Genomic DNA, 27,092 nt, shown 5'->3' with positions numbered 1-27,092 from the left:
TAACTCAGGTATTGCACTGACCGAGGCAATACCTCTTGAACTGACTAACTTACAACTCTGAGATTGCACTGACCTCGGCAATCATTCCTGGAAAGACTCACTTGTTGTTTTACAAATTGTCTTCAATCATGGAACAAAACAGTTTGACAACAAAGAGACAAAGAGACAAAGAGATCGACTCTTTTATTACAAAGGGATTGAAATGCCAAAACTATTTCAATGCCTGGATGAACCACAGAACCTATATATTTATACAAGGAAGAAATCACCAGAAGATCACGAGGTGAATAGGCACTTGCTTCCTACTTCCATCTTGGACAGCAAGGTCTTCATGATTGCACTGAGTGGACATTAAGATCAACAGCAAGGCTAGATCGAAACCTCTTTTTTAATAGCAAGGTTTCCATGATAGGAAGATGGAGAACCTAGCTGCCATGTCCTTCCATGACAGTAGCCTCTTGCATAAGGAAGATAAGAAAGTACAAATGAGAGAGAGAACCCATGCCGCACTATTCTTCAGACTTTGTTCTTTGACAGCAAGGTTGTGAGGGTGGAAAGTTTAGCTGCCATGTTCTGCAATATTCTTCAGCTTTTGGTATTTTGAAGAACCGATCTGATTTTGATGTTCATGCTTAAAAAGCATGTCTCCCACCTTAGAGCAACAGAAACCATATTTTAAAGGTAGCATGCTTGCCATGCTTGGTCTTGTCGATAACTACACATCAACCTATATATAAACAAGGATTAATTTCAGTTTACTTACCTGAACTTTCACCCATTCTTCATGTTAGTCCCTGAACTTCCAATTTGATCAAGACTACCCCTTAACTCTCAATTTCCATCACCCGTGCCCAATCCTTCACACTCCAACCAAATTATGCGTCAATTGATGACGTGGCAAGAGACAAATGGTTAAATTCCTATAATACCCTCGTCAAAATTTTCCACTCTGTTTACATCCTCACAAAAAAAAAGAAAAAAGAAAAAAAAAAAGGCAGATGCATCTCCCTGTCTCTCTCTCTCTTGCTCCACCGATCCCAAACTCAGACAATACAATTTCAATAAGAAGAAGACACAAAAGCTCCAAGCACAAAATTTCATCTGGGTTTCCTCAGAAGAACCTCAAAGTCCGATTTACGTAGTGAAATCTACCCAATTCCTCATCTGGGTTCTTCTAATTTCTTCACAAAAGCCTCAAATTTGATTTGGTTATCAAATTCTACCTCATATCTATCTCATCTCTGGGATTTGCTCATTCTTATGATTTCACGACAGCGATGACGATGATCTCAGCATCGACCCGTTTAGAATTGCTCTCTCCCAAGACACTCCCCAATTTAATTTTAATTTCTCTTCGTCACAAGACTCGTCCTCGCAGTTCGATTCAGAGCCCTATTTTTGAAGATGCCCAATTCGCAAAACGCCGATGTTAGTAGATCGAAGAAGGCCAAGAAGACTCACAAAAGCGGCGGGGTGCTAGCGATAGCGACGTTGATGGAGGCACAAGAGATCGAGGAGATGATGGAGCAAGTCGACGAGGTCCATTTCGCTCTGGATGGGCTGAGGAAGGGTCAACCGGTTCGAATCAGATGATAATGTCTTGGAGCTCGACGACCAGGAAGTTCGAGGCTTCAAGTGGCTGGCTGAGGAGGAGGAATGAGAGCAGTTTTAAGGCTGAGATCTTCGTCAATGCCAGAGCCGCTGCTGTAGACGGTGGCGGATTGTCTAGCTTCGTTGCTGGCTGCTCGCACCATGCCAGCAGTTCATCCTCTGCTACTCTCAGAAGCTTTGAGAATTCTAAGGGTGAGTGAATTGTGCGTGTGTGGTTTTGTGGTTTGTGATTTCGTTTTTTTGGATTTTGAAATGCTGGCTTGGTTTGTGGAATCTAGGTCTTACTGTGTGTGATTTAGCTTTGAATTGGTGGAATTTGGGGTTGCGGAGTCGAGGATGAGGAGTAGTAGTAGAAGGAGTTTCCAATTGGCGACATGGTGGTGCTCCTTCATCTGTAAGAGATTTCAATGAACAGGCATATGAAAGAGAAGGGCGTCATAGTGCAGGTTCTTGTTCATTGCAGGTGAGTCAAGAGTTTGAGTTGGACTCATGGCGAAGTTGAATGAGTTGTTGTTTCAAGTCATAAGCTCATGAATTGATTGAGCTGTGTTGTTTACTTGTTTGTTGGAGTAAATAGATTTCCCGATTTCCCTATCTGTGAGAGGTTTGAAGTTGTTCCCCAAAATGATCGAGGCTCAGGGATCTGGGGGTTAATACTTGGCTTATTATTATTATTATTTTAAAAAAAAGAAGCAAATTGTCTATTTTAGCCCTCTCTGTGGGCCCAACGGCTTAAAAATTTGCTTGCTGACTCATTCCACGTCAGCAGTAAACTGAATTTTTGGACGGCGTTAGAAGAGTTGGACACGAGTGATGGAAATTGAGAGTTCAGGGGTAGTCTTGATCAAATTGGAAGTTCAGGGACTAACATGAAGAATGAGTGAAAGTTCAGGTAGGTAAACTGAAATTAATCCTATAAACAATTAATCATATTTTAAAGGTCGCATGCTTAAAAAGCAAGTCTACAAATACAATTATATGCCAACGACTTTCATGCTTTGTCTGCTATGTTCAACCCAATGACTAAAATATCGAGTATCGAGGAAATATCGATACTCTGAGAAATGGAAATTTCGATGGAAATATCGAGGAAATATCGATATTGATAAATTTTCAAAAAATTGGTGGAAATTGAGAGAAAATTATTGAAATTTTAAGTGAAACCTTGTGACCTATTTCTTTGTTCCATTATCTATTATATTTGAAAAAAAAAATGGTGAACAAGCTTCATTTCATAGTGAAGTATAGTAATTTAGAGTACGTATGTTGCCGCCAATAAAATATATGGTACCAATTATAATTAGAAATTTAGTAAAAAGGTAGAACTATTCAATCAAATACAACTGAATTAATATTACGAAAAAATGACAAAAGTATTTAGGAGATAGAGTAAAGCATTAAACTATTTAGAAATGTTGGAGTCAACAAATTAAAAATACAAAATTGCTTGAAATTATATTTTAGAAGTTTAACTTAATTCTCAAAAAAAAATTAGTAATATTTTCCATGGAAAACACATTCTAATAGAAACAAAAGTGTGTTAGAACCAAAAGCAACGGTCAGTCGAGTTGGCTGGGGGCTTGGTGCCTTGCTTGGCCTTATTTTGGAAAGTCACAGGTTCGAAACCTGTGTAATGTCAAGGTTTGTTGGATTTTCTTTGAGGAATATTTTGGAATATTCCCAAAATATCGCACATTTCGGGAAATTTCGGGAAATATCGTAAATATCTCACGATATTATGGTGATATGTGACGATAATTTCGGGGACTCAAAAAAACGAAATTATCGCCAGAATATAGGTGAAAATATTGATATTTTAGTCCTTGGTTCAACCCCATAAGATTAAACAAAGGGATTTTCTTTTTGGGCCACACGTGAACGTGAAGAATACCCATGCATGGCTTTGTTCTTTTGACAACATTTTCTCCTCAATACAATTAAACAATCTTGCATGCTAAAATAGCAAAAGCCACAAATTCTTCAACACGTATGAATTCATGATCAGAGAGCAAAGCAACCACACCATACTTCCGTTAAAACAAGAGAAAAATGCACCATCAGTGTCTAAACTCTTGTGCACCGGCCAAGTTGATAGCCGGACTCTCAATTGTATCAATGTGATACCTGAACTCATATTTTGCTATCAACAAGGTACTTCCGTCAAATTTCTCAAACGGGAACGTTAAAAAAGTCACGTGCCAATCACATTTGCCCAAAAAAAAGGGCAAATACGTTTTTTTGCCCAAATGCAGCCCAATTTTTTTTTTTACACAATTTCTCTCTCCTCCTCTTCTTCTTCTTCTTCTTCCTCCTCCTCCTCTGTTTAGTCGTTCAGTCGACGAAAGCTTCTGCTTCCCCATCATAGCCGCCGCCGCAGCCGCCGTAAGGGATGAATTGGGCTTTTTGGGTCGCGACTCCTTCTCCTTCTCCTTCTTCTCCACCTTCTTCCTCCTCCTGGGCCTCATATCGCCGTCTGATTCATCCGATGATGTCGGAAGCCCGCGGCGGGTCCAGTACTCTTCCTCGCTATCGTCGCAGTACCCTAGGCTGTCGTCGTCCTGGATGAAGTCCCCGAACTCCTTGTGGCGCTTGGCGATGATCGCGTCGTACTCGTCCTCGTCGACCGTGTAGTAGATCGGCTTCTCCATCTTGATCTGGAACCGGTCGTCGGTGTTTTCGGCCAGTACAGGTTGCCAGTACGTCGCCGCCTCCGTCCCACCAGAGCCTCTAGTTCACCGCCAAGTAGCTGTAAGTGATTTCTGGGCAAGTATTGATTAATGGTTTTTTGATCTAGCTCCTAAGGAAAGAAAGCATAAAGCTTGAGTCTATGTTTAACATATGGTGTTTTGATTTTGAATGATGTCAAATGCCAATTGATTGGATAATATATTGTTTTCCAGATTTGGTTTTGGTTTGTTATTGAATTTCAATTTTGGTCAAGACTTGCAAGTGGAATTGCTACAATTTAATTTGAAGCTCTGAGATTTTTGGGATAGTGGAGAACCTGCATCTGTTTGCGTCTGGTTTACAATGACAATGCATTCACACCATCTGTATTCTGGGCCCTTTTCTTTATCTTCTTCAACCTCACTTTCCCTTATTAATTTGCTTCGTACCCCGTTGAAGGTTTGTGTATAATTTGTTGGGTTTTGGTTGTGATTGGAGAACTGGGTTTTGGCAATTTGTTGAGTTTTGGTTGTGATTAGATTGAGAACTGGGTTTTGGTTTAATGGAGCATTGCTTTAGTAAAGTTTGGAACTTTGGATTGAGCTGAAATTGAAATCGCATTGAACATTTTGTATGCTTAAACTTAGAGCTGAGGTAGTGGAGGTCGGAGAGGCAGGCGGTTCTGGAAAATGACGACGGAGGGAATGGTGGTCATCCCCTATGGAAAATGGCGGGAAATCAAGGTGTGGTAGAGTCTAGGGTCATTTAAGTCATTTCATGGCATTTTTGGGGTCCACATGTTTGCCACGTCAGACATCTAACGGAGTCGTCAGTGAAACGTGACGGAAGTACCTCGTTGATAGCAAAATATGGGTTCAGGTATCACATTGAGAGTCCGGGTATCAACTTGGCCTGTGCACAAGAGTTGAGGCACTGCTGGTGCATTTTTCTCTTAAAACAATTACTCGCTCTTATACTTTACATGGCTAGTAGAGTAGTTTTGGAATGCCCAACAATATTTTATACTAACATAATTTGACTTCAAAAATTTCTCATCAAAATCCAGGACACCCTTGCACAACTGATCAATACATCCTTTCCAAGGGGAATCCAGCATCTACTTTAATATAAACCCAAGTGGAAGAGTCAAGAAACTGAAGATCAAATTAACAAAATCCTCTTGTTCTTCTGCGTAGCAAACTACATTCTTTGATTTACTCACTATGAGCTTGACACATATGTTATTTCTTTTTCTTCATATATCGAGGCCCCCAACATTTGAGATTCAATCCATTTTCCTCGACTAAAATTCACACCACCTAATGTTGGTACAAGATTAGGCTTCAGTAGAGTTTCAGTGAAAGGCGTTTTTGATACAAATGAGGTCACAAGCAAATTCAAAACCTGGAAAATACTTTAACATCAGAAACCATGGCACTGGTATACTAGTAACAAAAAAAGAGGCATACTAAAAAATTACCTGCTCAACTCCAATACTGAAAGTTAGCTCCTCAGTGGTATTGCTATTCGTGGCTCCAAGCTTGGTAAACAAGAAAATTGATGCGGGAAGCGTGAACACGATAGCAAGAGACTCTGTCAAGCGTCGAAAGCTATATGAGATGAGCTAGAATCCACTAGCAATTACGGGCACAGCCGTAAGAAACATCGAGAAACTTCTCTAATATTTGGTTTTTTGTATTGATAACTTGAATCAAAATTACAATCTAAGAGGTGTCTTGTATAGGGCACATAGCATAAACCTAATACAATTAGAAAACATAAAGAACAATTTATTATAGACTAAAACTAGGAAACCTAATTAAACCTGATTAAATAAAAATCGGAAATAAAATCCTAGATACTAAAGAATATTACGCTTGGAATCTCAATCAAGATTTTGCTCGAGAATCGCGATATATCCAAAAAAGTAACTTATGATTAATTCCATCATTAAGAAGCATATTTGAATACCAATTTCCGATATTCAAATTATTCTTCTTAATGTGAAGACACTTCTTTCTTTTCGAGATTTTTTGTTGAAATTGACTAAAATCTCATCATACATCAGTCTCCTCCACTTGAAAAGAACTCGACCTAGAGTGCCTCTTGTATGCAGCTCGATCCTTAGTAGGAATAAAACATGATAAGCCGTCAACTTCAATATTCTCGAAATTAAAAGGTATCACCATGAATCCAATACCGTAGACAAGTTTAGAATAAGCATCTTGAAACTTGAACTCCTCCACTTGAAAAGGAATGGGCATTGACTTCTCCTTGGGTTGATCTTGAACACAATTAGGCATGCATGACATGGGTATCGATGTGATGAATGAATCAGCTTCCTTGTCTTTAATGAGTTTCTCTTCAACCTTCAAAGTGGCTTCTTCATGTTCCTTTCCACACACCTCAGGATGGTTATTCTTGATGTTCTTCCTTCCAGGCTTGATTTTAATTTTGTGTGACTCCCACCTAAATAAATATGTGTTGTCTTTGCAATAACCACCTTTGACTCTTTCATGCCATGGTCTTCCAAAAAGCACATTAGTGTCGTCCATCTCAATTACATGACAAGTAATCTCTTCTTTATAAAATTTTCCCACAGAGACAATAACTTTACAAACCTCTGTTACTTGTGCATATTCATCCTCTTCAAATGGAATCCAGTATGGATCACTCAGCTTCACTGTTGGTAATTGAAAATAATCTACAACTTTGTTTGCTATAAAGTTCTCTCGTAGACCACTGTCAATTATTACAGAGCATACCTTGTCTTTGATGACACATGTAGTTTGGAAGTCGTCGTAATCCGGCGTTGTGAATATCCAACGTTCCATGTTTTTTTTTTTTTCTCTCTGTTTTTTTTTTTTTGGATTGATGAGGTTGTCCTAGGGCGAATCCCTTGGCATGTTCCTCTTCAACGAAACTTTATTTGATAGATACTCTACGACCAGCGTCGTTGAGGTTGGTGGTAGTGAACTTCTCCCTTGGATCATCGTCTGCTAAGGAGCGGACGATACCTTCTCTGATACCAAATGATGCGGGAAGCGTGAACACGATAGCAAGAGGTTCCATCAAGCGTCGAAAGCCATATGAGATGAGCTAGAATCCACTAGCAATTACGATCACAGCCGTAAGAAACATCGAGAAACTTCTCTAATATTTAGTTTTTTGTATTGATAACTTGAATCAAAATTACAATCTAAGAGGTGCCTTATATAGGGCACATAGCATAAACCTAATACAACTAGAAAACATAAAGAACAATTTATTATAGACTAAAACTAGGAAATCTAATTAAACCTGATTAAATAAAAATCGGAAATAAAATCCTAGATACTAAAGAATATTACGCGTGGAATCCCAATCAAGATTTTGCTCTAGAATATCGATATATCCAAAAGAGTAACTTATGATTAATTCCATCATTAAGAAGCCTATTTGAATACCAATTTCCGATATTCAAATTATTCTTCTTAATGTGAAGACGCTTCTTTCTTTTCGAGATTTTTTGTTGAAATTGACTAAAATCTCGTCCTACATCAGAAATGCTAGCTGCACTTAATGGGGGTATCACTTTTAAATCATCAGTAATTATAACCCTAGCTCGCTCTTCTACAAAGACCCCTCCAACTTGAGAATCACCCTCAGAAAGATATATTTCAAATTTCATGGGATTTCGACAGGAAGGGCAAGGAACAGCTGAATAATAACTGTACGGGTAATGACATAACAGCAATAAAACCGCTTTGGCTCAGCATCGTCAATAATTTTCAATTTGAGGTTCTTGCAATGACAGTTAGCTGCACAGTGCGGAAGTAACAACATGTCTCTACATGCATTGGACCTGAAAACCTGCACATCAAGCTTCTCAATACTCTGATACAATTTGTTCATGCAACCTATTTCCAGTGGTATTGGTCGCGGGCAAGCCTGACAATTTTTCCCATTGGTAATGTCAAAAAATTGAAGAGAACATCAATGAAATCATTATCGGCCTCTACGAAGATAACTCTGTACGTTCCTCCCCTTGTCCACTAATGCCTTCAAGCTGATATTCTTCGCATCTGGTACTTCTTGAGCCATGGAAGGTAAGATGTAAATTCAGCTTTGTTATTGTTTCCTGATACAAATGAACTCCATGAGCAATTGGTACAAGAATATATGTTGTTTCCTGCTTAAATTGAAGCGATGAAGATGATCAAGCCAGAAGTTAATTTCTTACATCAGATAAAGACTAAAACATAATAAAGAAACAAACAGGAAAAACTGATGGTTTTTTAGGGTCCAAAATCCTAAACTAAAACTACAACACCTCCTAAACTCTTTGCCAAAATAAAAAAATAAACCTCCTAAAATGTCACATGCAAATACGGAATGTTGACCCAGAAACAGAAACATTAGGACTCCTGAATGGAGTCTGTGTAAACAATTATAAGAAATAGAGAAACACCATACACAAAACTTGTTCTGCTTTGGGAGCTTACCAATATTGAAAACTTTACTACTACTCTCCAGGCTGCATAAGTACTTCGAGTTCTGGAACCTAGAAGAGAAGGGCTACAAGGTTGTAGTAATATACTAATATTTCAGAGATGAGCAACTGCCAACGATAAAACTTTGTTTGCTACAATATGCTCTGAACCAATCTCAATACAAGTTAAAGAAGAAGAACATGAGTCTGGAAAGGCCCGTCATCCATGTCATGGCACACCACTTTAAGCTTTTCAAAAGGGAAGTGCTTTTCTTTTTTGAGTGCAAAAAGGCAACTGCTTAACGAAGAAGAAATTCGTGGCATTGTAGATTTCTGATTTCCCTAAAAATATGGGACTCTGGTTATTGTTTGGGTTTGGTGATCAAAGCACATTGCAATTTCTTTTTGCAAGTAAAACAAATTGGCGAAATTAAATGAAATTTGAATTTCCAAGAATGCTAATGCTATACGTACAATGATACAGAAAACACAAGACTACTCCAAGAGAAGAGATGGTCAGCTGAAAGTAATAAAAGTAAACCATGAAAGCAAGAGCTACTTGGGAGGCAGAATTGCATGTTATGGTCCACCATTTTAGCTTTTCGAAAGGATTTCCTTAACTAGGAATAAACTAATGGTCCTGCTGTGACCTGCAGATTTAAAGTAATTAAAGAAATAAAATATAACTTGCAGCCAGTTGATGGCATCTCCATAAGGACATAGGAAAGGCAAGAAATCCTCTTTAATTTTCTCCATCTGTCGTGCATGATTGTATATATTTTGTCCTTTGTGGATTCCTCCTTGGCCAAATTCCATTGTGTAGGGATTTAATCAGTGGAAATGGAAGTTCTGGCTTTTAGAATTAAAAGGAAACCTCCTCCTAATATGCTGGTCTATTCTATCTTGTTCAGAAAGAAAAAATGATTGACCTGGATTTCTTCGACTTACCCACTGAAAGAGGTATCTCATTATCCTTGGGTTTTCCACACTCACAAAGAACATCTTTGTAATGACTAAATAAACCATATCTGTAGGTGCAATCAGAGCACAAAAAGTACCGCGTGGGCTCACCATTGTTAATCTTCAATTGGAGATTCTTGCAATGAAGTTCATGTTAGAATTAATGCTTTCCTGCTCCATTTGCGAATGTTCGCTAAAGTGCGTTCGCGAAGTGAGTTCGCCACGAATGTTCGCTAAAGTACGTTCGCGAGAAGACGTCACTGCGGGGAAAAGTAAGAAGCGAGACCGCTGAGAAGTAGTGTTCGTGAATAACCGTGTTCGCGAATAACAGTTCGCTAAATAACTAAGTATATTTGCTAAAGGTTGATTCCGTTTGCTGTCGTAAAACTTGCTGTGGTGAAAGATATTTTACAGCCACTTGCATTACTGTTTGCTCCACTCAAATTAAGCTAGATATTTTGTATCTAAAGTACTTTTAATCTAGTTTAATATGCTTTCATCTTAGATATTTTGTAGGTTAATCTTGTACCCTATATAAGAGAACAGATGGTTGATGTAAACAGGATGAACAAGTTAAGAAACTCAAGTACACAAGTTTGCTAGGTTAAGTTGATCTGTTCATACTTCATTTGCTACTGCAAATTAATCGAATCAACAAAGTTGTGGTTTCGATTATATTTTGTTCAAATACAAAGTAGAAGCAATCAAAATTATATCAAACATGGTATCAGAGCTCTGTTGATCAATATCAACTGTTGAATCAAAAAAATCAAACACAAGGTATTGATCTAATATGGCTAGTTCAAGCAACTCATCAGAAATCAGAGTTCCAATCTTCAATGGAGAGAACTTCGACTTCTGGATGTTCAAGATGAGAACCATGTTCATCTCACATGAACTATGGAGTTATGTGGATGAAGGCTATACAGTTCTAGAAATTGAAAATATGTCTAAAGCTCAGAGAGTGGAGCTGAAGACAAACATAAAGAAAGATGCAAAAGCTCTAAGCATACTGCAAAACTCAGTCTCATACGAGATCTTTCCAAGAATCTCAAATGAAGAAAGAGCCAAAGCAGCTTGGGATGTTCTGCTGCTTGAGTTCAAAGGCTCAGAAAAGGTTAGAGCTGTTAAACTTCAATCCTTGAGAAGAGATTTTGAGTATACTATAGAATGAATGAGACTGAATTGCTAAATGATTACAGTACTAGACTGACTGATATTGTAAATCAAATGAAAACCTATGGTGAGTCCATTATAGAGAAGAGAATAGTCCAGAAGATCCTAATGAGTATAAATAGAAAATATGATGCTATAATCTGTATTATAGAGGAGACTAGGGATATGGAAACTCTTGGTGTACAAGATGTGATGGGGACACTTAAGGCTTTTGATCAGAGGTTAATGAGTCATGATGAATCATCTGAAAAGGCTTTTCAAACACTGAGTCTTAGCTCAAATCAGAAAAATGATGAGCCATCTAGTTCTAATTCAGAAAAGGGAAACCAAAAGATGAAGAAGAACTGGAAAAATAAAGGCAAGAAGTTGGAAGGAAAATCAAATCAGTTAGCAAAGAAAAACAATGAAGGAAGTAGTAGTTCAAGTTATTCAAAGGTTTCTATTTGTTCAAAACTTCATACTGGTGAATGTTGGTTTAAAGGAAAACCAAAGTGTACAAATTGTCACAGGTTTGGTCAAGTCAAGAAGGGTTGTAACTACAAAGGCAATCAACAAGCAAACTGCATTGAAGAACAAGGTGATAACAACATGTTCTCTGTCAGCTATGCTGCAACTACACAAGTGAGTGAGAATGTGTGGCTTGTTGATAGTGCTTGCAGTAATCATATGAGTGTGAATGCTAATCTTCTGTATGATATTGACTACAACAGCATCACTAAAGTGAAGATGGGAAATGGAATGTTGGTTGACACAAAAGGCAAAGGAAGTATTGCGGTGGAAACCAAAAATGGAAAAATGTTCATTAGAGATGTAATGTTAGTTCCAGATCTTGATTCAAATTTGCTAAGTGTTGGTCAACTCATTGAGCACTCATATCACCTACACTTTGGTGACAACACTTGCAAGATCTACGAGAGAGGGAGCAGCAAGAAACTGATGGTAGAAGTTGAGATGAAAAGGAACAGAAATTTTCCTTTCACTCTAAAAAATGCAACAGAGAGTGCAAGAAAAACAGAGCTACAAGATGATCCTTGGCTCTGGCATTGAAGACTTGGACATTTGAACTTTCAAAGTCTCAAGCAATTGCATCAAAATGAAATGGTGCAGGGATTGCCAAAAATCAAAGAAGTTACTGATGTATGTGAAGGATGTGCACCGGGAAAGCAACACATTATCTCATTTCCAAAAGGAAAAGCATGGAGAGTCAAAGTTCCACTTGAGTTAGTTCATTCTGATGTGTGTGGTCCAATGAAGACCATAACAGAAGATGGAAACAGATACTTTCTGACATTCATTGATGATTATTCAAGAATGACCTGGGTTTATTTACTAAGGCAGAAGGCTGATGTGTTCTTAGTATTCAAGAAGTTTCAAGCAATGGTTGAGAGACAATCTGATCTCAAGATCAAAGTGCTAAGATCAGACAGAGGAGGCGATTATACATCAAATGAGTTTGGAAATTTCTGTGCAGACATTGGTTTGGAAAGACAACTCACAGTAAGCTATACACCGCAATAAAACGGGGTAGCTGAAAGGAAAAATAGAACAATTGTGGAAATGGTAAAATAAATGTTGCATGACAAGAAGATGCCTCAAGAATTTTGGGCAGAAGCTATCAACACCGCAGTGTATTTGATGAACAGGCATCCAACAATAGCTATGCAAGGAATGACACCAATTGAAGCCTGGAGTGGAAGAAAACCAAGTGTTAACCACTTGAGGGTATTTGGTTCAATCTGCTATGCACATATTCCAAAGGAGCTGAGAAGGAAGCTTGATGAATCAAGCGGAAAATCTGTGTTCATGGGTTACAGCTCACATACAAAGTGCTATAGGCTCTACAATTTGAAAAAGAAAAAAATGGTTATCTGCAAAGATGTTCTCTTCAGTGAGAAATCATCTTGGGATTGGAATCCAGGTTCAGTCCTGCAACAAGATGTGCAAGATAATATGTTCAAAATGAACAAGAGGTTCCAAAACAGTTGGAACTTGATCCACTGCAATAGTCGCCGCCTCACAGTCCTCAACAACCCTCAATAGCACCTTCAAATGCACAATCAACTCCAAGCTCAACACCGATTAGGTTGAGAAGCTTGAATGATGTCTATGAAAGTTGCGATGCATGCTTGTTCGAACATGAACATTTTGAAGAAGCTGTTAAGGAAGATAAATGGAGAACTGCGATGAAAGAGGAGATCGATGTGATTATGAAGAACAATACATGGGAGCTGGTTGATAAACCAGATAACAAAGATGTTATTGGTTTAAAGTGGATTTACAAAACCAAGCTAAATGATGATGGTTCTGTACAAAGAAACAAAGCAAGATTGGTGGCAAAAGGTACTCGTAGATATCTGGAGTCAATTTTAATGAAACTTTTGCATCAGTAGCAAGGCATGAGACCATAAGAGGTCTAATTTCCATTGCTGCAGAAAAAGGCTGGTTTCTGCACCAGTTAGATGTAAAGTCTGCATTTCTAAATGGAGTGAAAAGAAGAAGTATTTGTGGAACAACTACAAGGTTTCATCATCAAGGGTAAAGAGCAGAAGGTTTACAAATTGAAGAAGGCTCTTTATGGTTTGAAACAAGCCTCAAGAGCTTGGTACGGTGAGATCGATTCCTATTTCACAGAAAAAGGGTTTCAAAGGAGTGAAAATTAACCTGCCCTTTACACCAAAACTGAAGGCAAATCAAGCATTCTTATTGTCTCCTTATATGTTGATGATTTCGTATTTATTGGACGTTGTGAAAAAATTATTTCAAATTTCAAGTCTGATATGATGATGAAATATGAAATGAGTGATTTGGGAATCATGCATTATTTTTTGAGAATTGAAATAGTTCAATCAGTGGAGGGAATCTTCATTACACAGAAAAAATATGCAAAGGCAATTCTAGAGAAGTTCAAGAAGTTTGGTTGCAAATTTGTTGCAACACCTCTAGTTGTCAATGAAAAATTTCAAAAAGAAGATGGAAATGGTAGTGCAGATCAGAGTATATATAGAAGTTCAGTGGGAAGTTTGCTTTACTTGATAGCAACAAGGCCATATCTTATGTATGCTGCAAGTCTGATATCCAGATTTATGCACAAGCCAACCAAAGTACACTATAGAGCTGCAAAGAGGATCCTGAAATACATTCAAGGTACAATTGACTTTGGAATCATGTATGAGAGGAATGTGGAACCAAAACTCCTTGGTTTCTGTGATAGTGATTGGGGAGGTAGTGTAGATGACTTGAAAAGCACATCTGGGTATACTTTCACACTTGGAACTAGTGTATTCTCTTGGGCTTCAAAGAAGCAAAAATCAGTGGCCCTATCTACAGCTGAAGCTGAGTATGTTTCTGCATCTATAGCTACTTCACAAGCAATTTGGCTAAGAAGAGTCATTGAAGATTTTGGTGAGAAACAACTATCTGCAACAATCATTCTCTGCCACAACAATTCTGCAATTGCCATGAGCAAGAATCTGGTGTATCACAGTAGGGCAAAACATATTGCCTTGAAGTTTCACTACATCATGGATGCAGTTGAAGAGAATGAAGTGGATTTGGTCTACTGCAATACTGAAGACCAAGTTGTAGATATCTTCACCAAAGCTTTATCAAGAGAGAGGTTTGAAAACCTGAGAGGCCTACTTGGAATGAAGAAGAAAAACATTAAGAGGGAGTGTTAGAATTAATGCTTTCCTGCTCCATCTGCGAATGTTCGCTAAATTGCGCTCGCGAAGTGAGTTTTCCGCGAATGTTCGCTAAAGTACGTTCGTGAGATGACATCACTGCGGGGAAAAGTAAGAAGCGAGGCCGCTAAGAAGTAGTGTTCACGAATAACAGTTTGCTGAATAACTAAGTCTATTCGCTAAAGGTTGAGTTCGTTAGCTATTGCAAAACTTGCTGCAGTGAAAGACTTAGCTGCGGTGAAAGATATTTTACAGCCACTTGCATTACTGTTTGCTCCACTCAAATTAAGCTAGATATTTTGTATCTAATGTACTTTTAATCTAGTGTAATATGCTTTCATCTTAGATATTTTGTAGGTTAATCTTGTACCCTATATAAGGGAATAGATGGTTGATGTAAACAGGATGAACAAGTTCAGAAACTCAAGTACACAAGTTTGTTGGGTTAAGTTGATGAGTTCATGCTTCATTTGTTACTGCAAATTAATCAAATTAACAAAGTTGTGGTTTTGATTATATTTTGTTCAAATACAAAGTAGAAGCAATCAAAATTATATCAACCATCAGCCCCACTGCGGGGACACAACAACATGTCTTTACATGCTCCAGTCTAGAAAATACGTGCATCAATATTTTCAACACTTGCATACAAATTGTTCATGCAACCTGTTTCCACTGGTAAAGAATGTTTACGGGCAAGTCTGATGATTGTTCGCATTGGTATTGTCAAGAAACTGAAGAGAACATCAACAAAATCATTATCAGTTTCTATGAAGATAACTTTGTTGCTCCCTTTGTCCACCAAGGCCTTGAAGGTAATACTATTCATGGATTTATTAGCCATGGATGGTACACAAGTAAAAGTTCGGCCTTTGTTATCTGCTCTTTGTGGAAATTCAGTACGCAAACTGGACAATATAATGGTCGAATGGAAACTTCTGGGAACCAAAGCCTCTTAACTCCACTCGGATGTTAAGTTGCCGCCCTGCTTAAACACAAAACCAAGGAGCATGTAAACTCAAAACAACCACCACAAAAGAGGGATAGAGTATGCAGAATTAAGTGTTCATAAAATAGGCAGAGCTTGCTTAATATTACACTCTGATCCTGAATCAATATGGAGATTAATAACAGTAATTTCAGTATGAACATGCAAACCAGTATTGCTTTTCAGCTACCATGACCACTCTTTTCTAATCGTATTCTAGCTCAAGGGGCTTGACAATCAAATGCTATGCCAATAAATACAAAGAATTTCATTTCGTAAGAAAATTCAGGTAGTTACATGCTCAGGAGAATTTGATCATGAAGCTAATGATAAATAAAACACAGCTGCATTACCAAGTGGTCCTTTTCCATATAGCTTCTACACTACTACTCTCCTTCTGTTGATAAGCCATGAGAAAACTAAACAACATGATTTCTAGATCACAATGAGTAACAATTTAACTCCAAATACTGGGATATCAAGCAGCAATTCAAACAAGGTGAACATCTTTAAATCACAATGACATTTCAAAAAAAGAAGAATGGAATGTGAAGATCAAACCTTTTTTGGATGAAATTTCCCAAGAAATGATGAGAGGTAGTTTAGCTGATAGCAATACAAGTTGAAGAAGAAGAAGAAAAACAAGACCATGAGTCTGGAAAGGTCGATCATCCATGTCATGGGGCACCATTTTAGGTTTTCAAAAGGGAAGAAGTGCTTTTTTCTTTTTGGTTATGCACAAAAGCAACTACATATTCTTTGGTCTAGGGGAAGAAAAAAAAGCAACTACTTAACGAACAAGAAGCTAGCGGCATTGTAGATTTATTTTCTTAAAAAAAAAAAAAAAAAAAAAACCCTTAGCCTATGAGAATTGAACCCATGACATTTACAATGTTGGAATTATAACTTACCAATAGATCTCAGCCACCCCACTCTTAGCGGCATTGTAGATTCTGATTTCTCTGAAAACCTAAGACTCTGATTATTGTTTAGGTTAGGGTACTTGAGTGAGAGTAATAAAGTATTTAGTAGATAATTGAAATAGGTAATAAGCTGGATTCAAAAGCTTGGCCCAAAGTCCAAACTACAAGTACCAAAAGTTGTAATTGGGCCGTTGAATTTAGGCTGCAAATATAGAATGGACTCAATAGAGTAATGACCCTTCTCTTTGTTGGATTAGCATATCCTAGTTTTTTTTTTTTTTTTTTTTTTTCTTTTTTCAAATTCTCAACCAAAGATCAAGTGGGAAAGTCTATTGGCTAAGAGCCTAAGATATAAAGGCAAATAAAATATCCAACATGATTCAACAACTGATTTATATTTTTCTCCCCCTTTTCTTTTTCCCGTCAATGGAGAACTAGTGGAGCATATGAGGCCAACTGGAAATGAAGCAAGTCAGTCCTCTCATAATCTCATATTGCAGAGAGTACTATTGGCTGGAAATGAAAGCATATAAAACCCAAAACTCATTATCTAGTGAATCTGCGAATCCAACTGGCAGGGATATAATGAGGTTAAGGGAGGAGATGTATGGAGAAATCTTTAAATTTCATTTTCACCAATGAGAAAATAGATGAAGATCTGGGAAAGATAATGACCCCTTTACCAAACCTCTATATATACCTACCAACATTTTTCAAAACATAAACAAGAAGCCTTCAGCATTATCTATGAGATAAAAACACTCATTACAGTTTCATTTTTTTTTCTTTCTCAAATGGCTTCTTCAGCAATGGCTCTCTCCTCCCCTTTTCTAGGTGGCCAAGCTGTGAAGCTCAGTTCCTCCATATCTAATCTCCTTGGTGAGGGCCGAGTCACCATGCGCAAAATCGCAGTCAAGTCCAAAACTGTATCATCTGGCAGCCCATGGTACGGTGCAGACCTGTTCAGTACTTGGTCCCATTCTCCGGTGAGGCCCCATCTGACCTCACCGGAATGTTTCCTAGGGATTACGGTTGGGACACTACTGGGCTATTAGCAAATCCCAAGATTTTGCCAAAAACTGTGAGCTTGAGGTCATCCATTCCATATAGGCCATGCTCGGCAACTTGGGAAGTGTTTTCCCCAAACTCCTAGCCCGCAATGGAGTCAAGTTCGGCTAAGCTGTTAGACTGGAGCCTAGATATTTAGCGAGGGTGGGTTAGATTACTTAGAAAACCTGAGCTTAGTCCATGCCCAAAGCATTTTGGCAATTTGGGCTACATACCAGGTAAGGTGGTAGACCCATTGTACCCTGGAAGGTGCTTTGACCCATTAGGACTTGCTGAAGATCTAGAGGCATTTGCAAAACTTAGGGTGAAGGAGCTAAAGAATGGGAGATTAGCCATGTTTTCTATGTTCGGGCTTTTCGTGCAAGCCATTGTCACCGGAAAGGGACCAATTGAAAACCTCGCTGACCACTTGGCTGACCCTGTTAACAACAATGCTTGGTCATACGCAACAAACTTTGTTCCCGGAAAGTGAGGTTGAGAACGTAAGAGACATAAATTGTACAATTTGTTGTGATTCTAATGGACATTGATACTTTATAATGTGTTTATGTAGACGTAAACTTGGCTAAGTTATAGAAAGCGTGCATTACAAATTTAGCATATTGACAAACCTGTTCCACCTCCACACTAGCCCAAGTGCAGCACTATGCTTAGGCTATAAGTAACCAAAAGGCAACCTTCAATGGAGGCCATAGCTCAAAGAACATAAGAAAATGCAAAGCACACTACATATTCATCTCAGAGATTCCAGTTTGTAGAAACCTAAGCATCATCCTTGTGTAATCAGATAACGAAAATCTCTTTGCTGTTCTTTCTTGGGCTACCTTATAAAAACATCAGTTAAAGCAGAATTGCCAGCAATAGATGCCACCAGTAGACGCAAAACCTACAACAAGCAAACAACAGAAGAGACAATTTTAATAGCAAGGATTGTGTTAATACAAGTTCTTTGAAAATCATTAAAACAATAACTCACCTCCCCCTTGCCAACTTGTACTATTTCCTCCTTTATGTCATCCAAAGGTACCTTCAACTCATTTAAAATGGAAAAGCCGAAGATGGGAGATATAGGCCTTACAATCAGCTGGTCAATTACTGTGAACATGGTCGGTCCTTTCAAAAATCCTTGAGAACTTATATTACTCACCAATTTGAGATGGAATGTATACATCACCTGAGAAGGGATGAGGGTTTTTTCAGTAAGCAACATATCCTCTACACCGTTAGGACGACAATAAACATAGTTATATGAGGCCTTGCCTTCCTGAATTCCCCAAATATGGTTGTTGTAGGAAAAACCAGGAAAAATTTTGGGACTTAGTGGAACATTCTTGTGGTCATTTGACTTTAAGTATCGCTCATTATCAAGATCTTGGACACTCTTGTACAACTGATCAATACATCCTTTCCAAGAAGAATCCCGCATCTGTTTTGATATGAATCCGAGTGGAATAGTCAGGAAACTAAAGAGTAAATTGACAAAATCTTCCTCTGCTTCTGCAAAACAAACTATCTTCCTTGATTTGCTGACCTTAAGCTTCACAAAAATCTTTTCTTCTTCCACAATGGTTTCTTTTGAAGAAGAGCCTTGCATCTGTTTTGATGTGAATCCACGTGGAAGAGTCAGGAAACTGAAGGGTAAATTAACAAAATAGTCCCATGCTTCTGCATAATGAACCATCTTCCTTGGTGTACTAACCATAGGCTTCACTGAAATCTTTTCTTCTTCCTCAATCATAGTCTCCCCTGCCATTTGAGGTTCAATACATGTTCCTTGATCAACTATTTCAGTGCTAAAATTTGGTTCTGGTTGATGCTTAAGTAGAGTTTCGGTCAATGGTGTCTTTGACACAAATGAGCAGATAAGCAAATTCAAGACCTGGAAAAAGATATAAGGTCAGAAATGAACAGCAATGCAACACAGTGACAGTTGTAAAAAAAAAAAAAAAAATTGGCAGAGAACATTGAGTTACCTCACTAACACCTATATTAAATATCTCTTTAGTAATGTTTCCATCCGTGACTCCAAGCTTGGTAAAGAAAGAAAAGCTTGTACCGCTTAATGGGGGCAATACTTGTAAATCATCAGTAACTATGAGTTTGGCTAATCCCTTTACAAAGAATTGACGAAGTTAAGTCTTTAATTCAATCTTTTCCTTTTTGTAGTTGCCATTTTGTGAAATGAGAAGCTAACAAAGTTGCTCACCATTTAGCAAAAGAGGCATTAAAAGTTAGTCAGCCTTTACTTTGTTTGGAGTCGGGGTCTTCTTGGCTCCAACAGTCTGTCAGTATGGATTTTCAGTGTGAAGTCTAGTTGGGTCAATTACTTTGCAAAAGTAACTGTATCAATGCTCTTGCAGACTTTTGTTCCACAAATCATTGTAATGTCTTCATTATTAGTGAAGTTTCTTTTGATCAAAAAAAAAAAAAAAAACCCTTGTTTTGATCAGCAGGGGAGGATGAATAGGAAAGGTGATACTCCCTATCCATGCTTTTCCACGGTTATCACAACGAGTGCCTTTATACATAATAAATTACCTCTGAATCGACTTATCTTTGGAGACACCTAAGCAATTCCAATATGGGCACAGAAAGTACTGTATGGACTCACCAATGTCAATTTTCAATTTGAGGTCCTTACAATGAGATTCAGCCGCATTACGAGGACTTAACAATTTGTCTCTACACACCTCAATGTGAAACTACTGAACATCAATATTCTTAACCCTTGCATATAAATTTTTCATGCACCAAATTTGCACTAGTATTGATTCTACTGAGTAATAACTGCTATTTCTGGTGGCTTTCTCAGGGTACCTCACGTAGAATGCTGTACCACTGAGGTACCGATCCAACTCCTGAATCCTGTATCAGTAACACAACGTCAGAGGGATAAACCGTATCGGACGGTTTATACCTCTTCGATGCTAGAGTAAGGTACCAATATGCAAATGAACATAGTAATAGTATCAGAAAGGAGTTATTACCCTTAAAAGGTGGTTGGGTTGATGCCTTAATACTCGAACGTGGGAAAGGGATTTCCCATATCTTCAATGTGGGACGCACATTGTCCCTTTGTAGCTATATCAGCTTTCTGGTGTGTATTTATATGGATTGTGCCGATCAAGTCCGAACCCCTTTGTGTCTAGGGTGTCATCCCTGACGTGCACCATCATGGTGGGTTGTGAATCCGGCCCTTGGCCTGGTACTTGGGTACTCCTACGGGTCCCAGCTGATAGTGCCAAAACCTAGTGAAATACCAACAATATGTACAAGTCCCCTAAGTTCCCGTTCAAGATATTTCTTGGGTGGGAACTTGATAATTTTTAGTCACAAGGTTTGGCACTGATGTGCCTATAGGGAGTCCCCAAGTTCACGTGCAAGAGATGTCTTGAGCGGGTGGCGCTGCAGGTATCAAGTCTACAGTCCTCCCGATGTAACCCGTTAGGGTTGAAGAAAACTTCAGGTACCCAATGGGGTTGGAAGGGATTATGAACGTCTAATACTCGTGGGGTTTCAAAGAGGGCTTGAGCCTCTAATACCTGTTAGGGTAGAAAGAGGGCTTGAGCAACAGGTACGATGGGGTTGCTGGTGCATGCAAGGCACGTGTCTCGTAGAATCCAAATTGGGGTAATAAATGCCCGTCACTTCGACCCTGACGGTTTGAGTAACCAAGGAGTGAAGGGAGATAGTGGGACACATGGCAGGATCTGACGATTGGAGACCCTTCGCTGTCGAAGGTTGTGATTTCGCAAGAGTTAAAATTTAAGAGGGAAAACCTCTGTTCCTCTTCTTCAATCTTCGACTGCTGTGGAGAAACTCAGTCAAAAATTTTCTTTACGATTCTCTAGTGCTACCCCTGTGGAGAAGGAAAGTGATGATCGACTGAACTGATCTTAGGCGGAGAGTGAAACCGGCCAAGCGACCTTATTTCGAAGAGGTAAAAATTTGTTCCTCTCCTCGTAGAAAATCTGGGTGGTTTTTGCTTGGTTTATGAGGTTTCTCGTCATTTGAGTTTTCTGGTTTGTGTTTGGTTTTGCACTGTTGGTTGTGGTGTTCTTTGTTCTCTAGGTGTTGATTTTGTGATAGAAGTGGTATATTTTTGTAGGAAAAATAGATTTTCTGGGTTTCTGTTTTCTGGGTTCATAGTAGTGGGGAGTGATGCACACTACAACGGAGCCCTAGATTTGGGTCTCTGGGCTGACTCTCCTTATTCTGATTCCAGGTAGACTTCAAGAGTAGGGTACCTGTAGGCTAGTAGGATGGAATCAGAAACAAGAGCTACACTCGCGCGGGGGGGGGGGGGGGGGTGAGAGTCATCGTACCAAGCCTCAGAGAGGCAGGCGAAGCAGGCCAAAGATGCCTATCTAGACAGTAGTGGTACCCACGGGGGCACCGGGGAGAGGAGACTGCTTCGTCAATCGGAGTGGTATCAGAGAGTTCAGGAAGTGAGGGAAGCGAGGGTAGTGAAAGAAGTGAGGGAAGTGGAGGTTGTCCGGGGACCGGAGAGGTGACAGTAGCGATTCCTGAAGGCGTGCCACTGCGTAGGTACACGCTGGTGGATGGGACGACATGTGATGAACTGGGCAGGAGCATGACCATGAAAGAAATAACTTCCGTTAGGTTAAGGTGGGGGATACCTAACCAGGTTGAGCTTAGACCTCTTGGTCCCAGAGAGTTGGCTTGCATCAGAGGTTGTTGCTGCCATTATCGAAGCCAGTGCAGTACCTGCTAAGGATGCTTAACTTGTCTCCGAGTCAACTAACCCCGAATGCATGGCGACAACTACTCAGTATGTTGGCAATGTGGGACCTGTGTGAACAAGGTTGGCCAACGATAAACGAATATCGAGCAGTGTACCAGGTGGCCTACTCCAAGAAGTACGGAGGTACCGTGACTTTTAACGCTCAGGACTATGAGCCTCTCGTTACCGATCTACCAACGTCTCAAAGCAAGAAGTGGAAGAATAAGGTGTTTCTTGCTGGGGGTAGATGGCAGATAAAGAATAGGCAATGGCAGGTTACGGGAACCTTTCAAACTATCTGGGACCAGATGTATGTGCTATAGGAGGTGGAGAGGAAGCGTATTGCCAGGGTGTATGCCGTTTGGGTTGATACAGAGGGATGAAGCTCCTATAGATTCATCCGATACCCGATACTTGATAGGTTGGGTTTAGGAAGAGTCCCCGGTGAGGAAATACCCGTTAGGTGTGTAAAATTTCCTTTTTTTTTTTTTTTTCTTATAGACCTGAACGAGATTTTGTTTGTCTTGCAGTCAAACTACCGAAGAGGAAACCCAGAAAAAGCAAGGAAGAAGATAAGATGGATGATCTAAAGCTGATGGATAGGTTGCTGAACCAGGGACAAGAGGCTCTGAAGATCGATGTGGACCTGGAGGGCAAGATGACTAGGACTTCCATTAAGGACATTTTATTGGAGATACCAGACGAAGGGTGTGGGGAACCGGACCCCAATGCCCAGATAGAGAAGCGAGAGGGTCTCTTCGGGCCTGAGACTGCTGTTAAGATTGTAAGCCTGGAGAAGTCAAAAAGAACTAGAAGGTCCCAAGCTTCACTATCGAGCGGGTCTCTTGGCAGTGAGGGAGTGCTACTCCCAGGGGAGACGAGGAAAAGGATTCACCGGCACCGTCATCGCAGCGGTGACAACGTCGAGGTTACCTACATAGGGCAGGACGTGAGGGCCGACGTGAAGAAGGACAAAAAAGGTCACCAAGTTTCCCTATAGTCCACAAAGTCCCTGAGTTTGCTATCCCCGGCGGTACCTGTCATCCCAAAAAAACCGATCAAGTAGCTGCTATCGGAGTACGGGGTGGCTGACGAAAGGTTTGTGAGGTCGATGCTTGGGGACCTGAAGGACATCAATCCCGACAGTATCCGGGCCAAGGACAATACTCCTCAAGAGAACAGGAAGCTGGCGAGGGAATCAATGATGCGGGTACGTGGTCGTCAATTGTACTTGTTCATTTTTTTTTTTTCAAGTGTTAATGATACCTTTACCTTATACAGGTGATGTATAATGTCTATGCCATCGATGCAAGTGAGGAGGATACCAAGCTGAAGGAGGAGGTGAGCGGCCTCTCCGGGCAGGTCAAATATCTCCACGAGGAGAATGGGAAATTGGAGAAGGAGTGGGACTCGCTGAAGAGGGAAGTGTCCTCCTTAACCGCCAAGGTTGAGAAGCTGGAAGAGCTGAAAAAGAAGATCCCGGAGCTCGAAGGTCTGGTCGGGGAGCTGAAGAAGGAGATAGAACCTCTCCGAGATGCTGATGAGAACGCCAACAGCTGGAGGGCCAAGGTCGAGTTCCTGGAGAGCCGAGTTCCTGAAGAGAGGCGTGAAGCAGTGGAGGAGTTGAAGGCTTCGAATAAATTGGTGGAGATGCTGTTGAACGATCAAGACAAGGCCATTGTCCTCAAGTATCAGGAATGGGTAGCAGCCGGGTACATGGATGAGGTCAAGTTCAAACGAGGTGCTCTTAAGAGGAAGAAACAATAGGAAGCGGCATCCAAGGGAGGTGCCAGAGGGTCCTAAAGTACCGCTGCTGACAAGTAGCTTTTTTTATATATTATTTTTTGTTTCACTTTGTAGTAATTGTCCTCATTTCGAACAATGGCCTAATGAGCCAGTAACGAGGTTACCTCATTAATTCATTTGCCTGGTAGTCCAGACTTTTTGTGAATGATGATTTTTGCAACTCGAATGGGAATTTAAAAGGAATTAAAATTTCTTGTTCTTTTTTTATGCCTTCGTCTAAGCTTTTATGTCTCCATTACTTATTACTGGAATAGAGTAACCGATAGTAAAGCTATTTGCTCAGGATGGCCCGGTAACTAAAAAAAAATGCAAGAAATGGTCTGAATAATTCATTTTTCCATTTGAGTACCACATGGTGGTTAATACAAAATAAGTACCTGATGAGTAGCTTGCCATAGCTGGATGGTCAAAAGCAAAAAGCTAGGTCAAGATGCTCTGGGAGCTATTTGTAATAGTAATGAAGACATTGTGTGTTCCACGGGTGCTGTGAGACCACCCCGTCCATGTCCCTGATGTATAAGGTAGCAGGGCCTACCACCTCAATGATCTCGTAAGGGCCCGTCCATGAAGGATCTAGGCCCTGGGGTTCCGGGTACACCTGCTTCATTACCCAGTCCCCCAACTTCAGTGTCCGGGACTGCACCTTTGCATCATAGTAGCTAGCAATTTGCCGCTTGTTTGCGAGATTATGCATGTACGCTACATCCCTTCGTTCTTCGAGCAAATCCGCATCGAGTTGGAGGCCCTCTGCGTTAGTACCCACGTCAAAGTACTCGATCCGTGTACTCAGCATTTGCGTTTCGATAGGGAGGACCGCCTCAGATCTAAAAGCCATGCAAAAGGGAGTTTCTCCGGTAGCCTCTGTGGCCGTGGTCCTGATCGGCCATAATACTTCCGGGAGCTTAGAAGCCCAAAGGACCTTGGCGTCGTCGAGCTTCTTTTTTAGTATCTTCTTGATTATTTTGTTGACAGCTTCAACTTGACCATTGGTCTGGAGGTAAGCTGGGGACGCGAAGAGGATTCTAGTGCCCAAGTTCTCGGTGTAAGTCCTGAGTTCCTCGTTGTCAAACTGGGTGCTGTTGTCTGTGACTATGGTGTCTGGGACTCTGAATCTATAGTAAATGTTTTTCCATAAGAAGTTCTTGACTTTCTTCGTGGTGATAGCGACGAGGGGTACTGCTTCTACCCACTTTGTTTAGCAGTCAACGGCTACAATGGCATACTTGAATTGTCCCACTGCTGTGGAAAGCTTACCGATTAGGTCTAGGCCCTACTGGCAGAAAGGCCAAGGTGCGAGGAGTATGGAGAGGGCAATAGATGGTGCCCTTGGAATGTTGGCATACATTTGGCACTTGTGGCAAGAGCTTGATATTGTTTGAGCTAGGGCCGACATGGTTGGCCAAAAGTATCCAGCCCTTAGGGTCTTATATGTAAGAGACCGGGCCCCTGCATGGCTGCCGCATACACCAGCGTGTATGTCTTTCATTTTCTTGTGGCCGTCCTCTAGTGTCACGCACTTGAGGTTGGGAAGCAATGGCCTCTTATGTACAATTTTCCATCCATGATTGTGTAGCGAGCTGACCTTAACTGGAGTTTCCTGGCCTCAACCTTGTCGTCCGGGGCCAAACCGTCAACCATGTACTTTAAGATTGGATCCATCTAGGAAGCAGTGTGGTCCACCATAAATATTTCTGACACTGTTTTAGAAGTACTAGGCTTGTCCAGTATTTCGACCTTGGTAGCCCCGTATGCAGGACTTGGAGAAGTTGCCACAAGCTTCGCAAGGGCATCTGCTTTGTCATTTTTTGCTCTTGGTATTTGAGTGATGATGTAGGAGGTAAATCTCTGAACTAATGCCCGGGTTAGGGCCTGGTAAGAGGACATGTGGGGATCCTTTGCCTCGAAGTTACCGCTGACCTGATTCACAACCAACTAGGAATCACTGAAGATATGAAGGTGCTAGTCGCCCATTTCCCGGGCGATCTGTAGACCCGCTATGAGTGCCTCGTACTCGGTGGCGTTGTTGGATGCCTTGACGGTAAACTTGAGGGCGTACTCATAGACCTGATCCTCTGAGCTGATTAACAAAATACCGGCACCACTTGTCTTCCTGTTAGATGCGCTGTCAACGTACAATCGCCAAGTGCCTGGTGGTTGTGGGCTTGGGGCTGGTGGTTCAGGTGTTCCCATAGGTGGATCGTGAGGGGGAATAAGTTCAGAAATGAAATCTGCTGCTGCCTGGCCCTTAATAGTTGTCCGGGGCTCGTACTTGATGTCGAACTCTCCCAATTCGATGGCCCATTTAATTAACCTTCCCGATGTCTCTGGTTTCTGCAAAACCTGTCCCAATGGGTGATTAGTGAAAATGGTGATTGAGTGTGCCTAGAAGTAGTGTCTGAGCTTCCGGACAGACACCAGGAGGGCCAATGCTACCTTCTCAATGTCCGGGTACCTTGATTCTGCACCGGTGTAACCTTTTCCAGTGTAGTACACCGGGTACTGGCAATCGGAATCCCGCCTGATCATATCGGAGCTTACTGAGGTCGAAGATGCCGCGAGATATATGTAAAGCATTTCTCTGGGAACAGGTTTGTACAGCAGAGGAACTGCTGCCAAGTATGCCTTTAGGCTGAGAAAAACAGCTTCGTGCTCGGCGGTCCAGGCTATTACCTCGACATGTTGGGTCCTTAGTAACTTGAAGAAAGGAGTACACTTGTTCGTGAGTCTTGAAATGAACCTTGACAGAGCGGCCACCTTACCCGTAAGGGATTGGACCTCGTTCCGGTAGGTGAGGGACATCATGTTTAATACAGCCCGCACCTTCTCTGGGTTAGCCTCGATTTTCCCTGTGGCTAATGATGTACCCGAGGAACTTCTTTACTTCCACCCCAAAAATGCACTTCTGTGGGTTAGGCCTCATACCGTTGCGTAATATGATGGCAAAGACAATTGATAAGTTAGTTACGTGGTCTGCGGCGGTTAGGCTTTTGACTAGCAT

At 40.5% G+C, this 27,092-nt stretch overlaps 1 protein-coding gene and 1 pseudogene across 1 annotated transcript; one reads left to right on the top strand and one right to left on the bottom strand.

Annotated features, from left to right (window-relative positions):
- Positions 1–17,229: 17,229 nt before the first annotated feature.
- Positions 17,230–18,057, top strand: LOC112165144 (annotated as a pseudogene).
- Positions 18,058–18,364: 307 nt separating this feature from the next.
- LOC112164027 lies at positions 18,365–22,252 on the bottom strand. The gene is made up of 5 exons (XM_024300271.1): positions 22,185–22,252; positions 20,322–20,409; positions 19,518–19,655; positions 18,521–19,423; positions 18,365–18,430 (listed from the first exon to the last, which is right to left on the bottom strand). Exons 1-5 carry the CDS (start codon positions 22,250–22,252, stop codon positions 18,365–18,367), a joined length of 1,263 nt encoding a protein of 420 aa, XP_024156039.1.
- Between the last annotated feature and the right edge of the window lie 4,840 nt (positions 22,253–27,092).

This window comes from Rosa chinensis, chromosome 5 (genome assembly GCF_002994745.2).
Source record: "Rosa chinensis cultivar Old Blush chromosome 5, RchiOBHm-V2, whole genome shotgun sequence".
Lineage (NCBI taxonomy): Eukaryota > Viridiplantae > Streptophyta > Magnoliopsida > Rosales > Rosaceae > Rosa > Rosa chinensis.
Note: the sequence above shows the minus strand (reverse complement) of the source record. Positions and strands in the feature narration are given on the sequence as shown.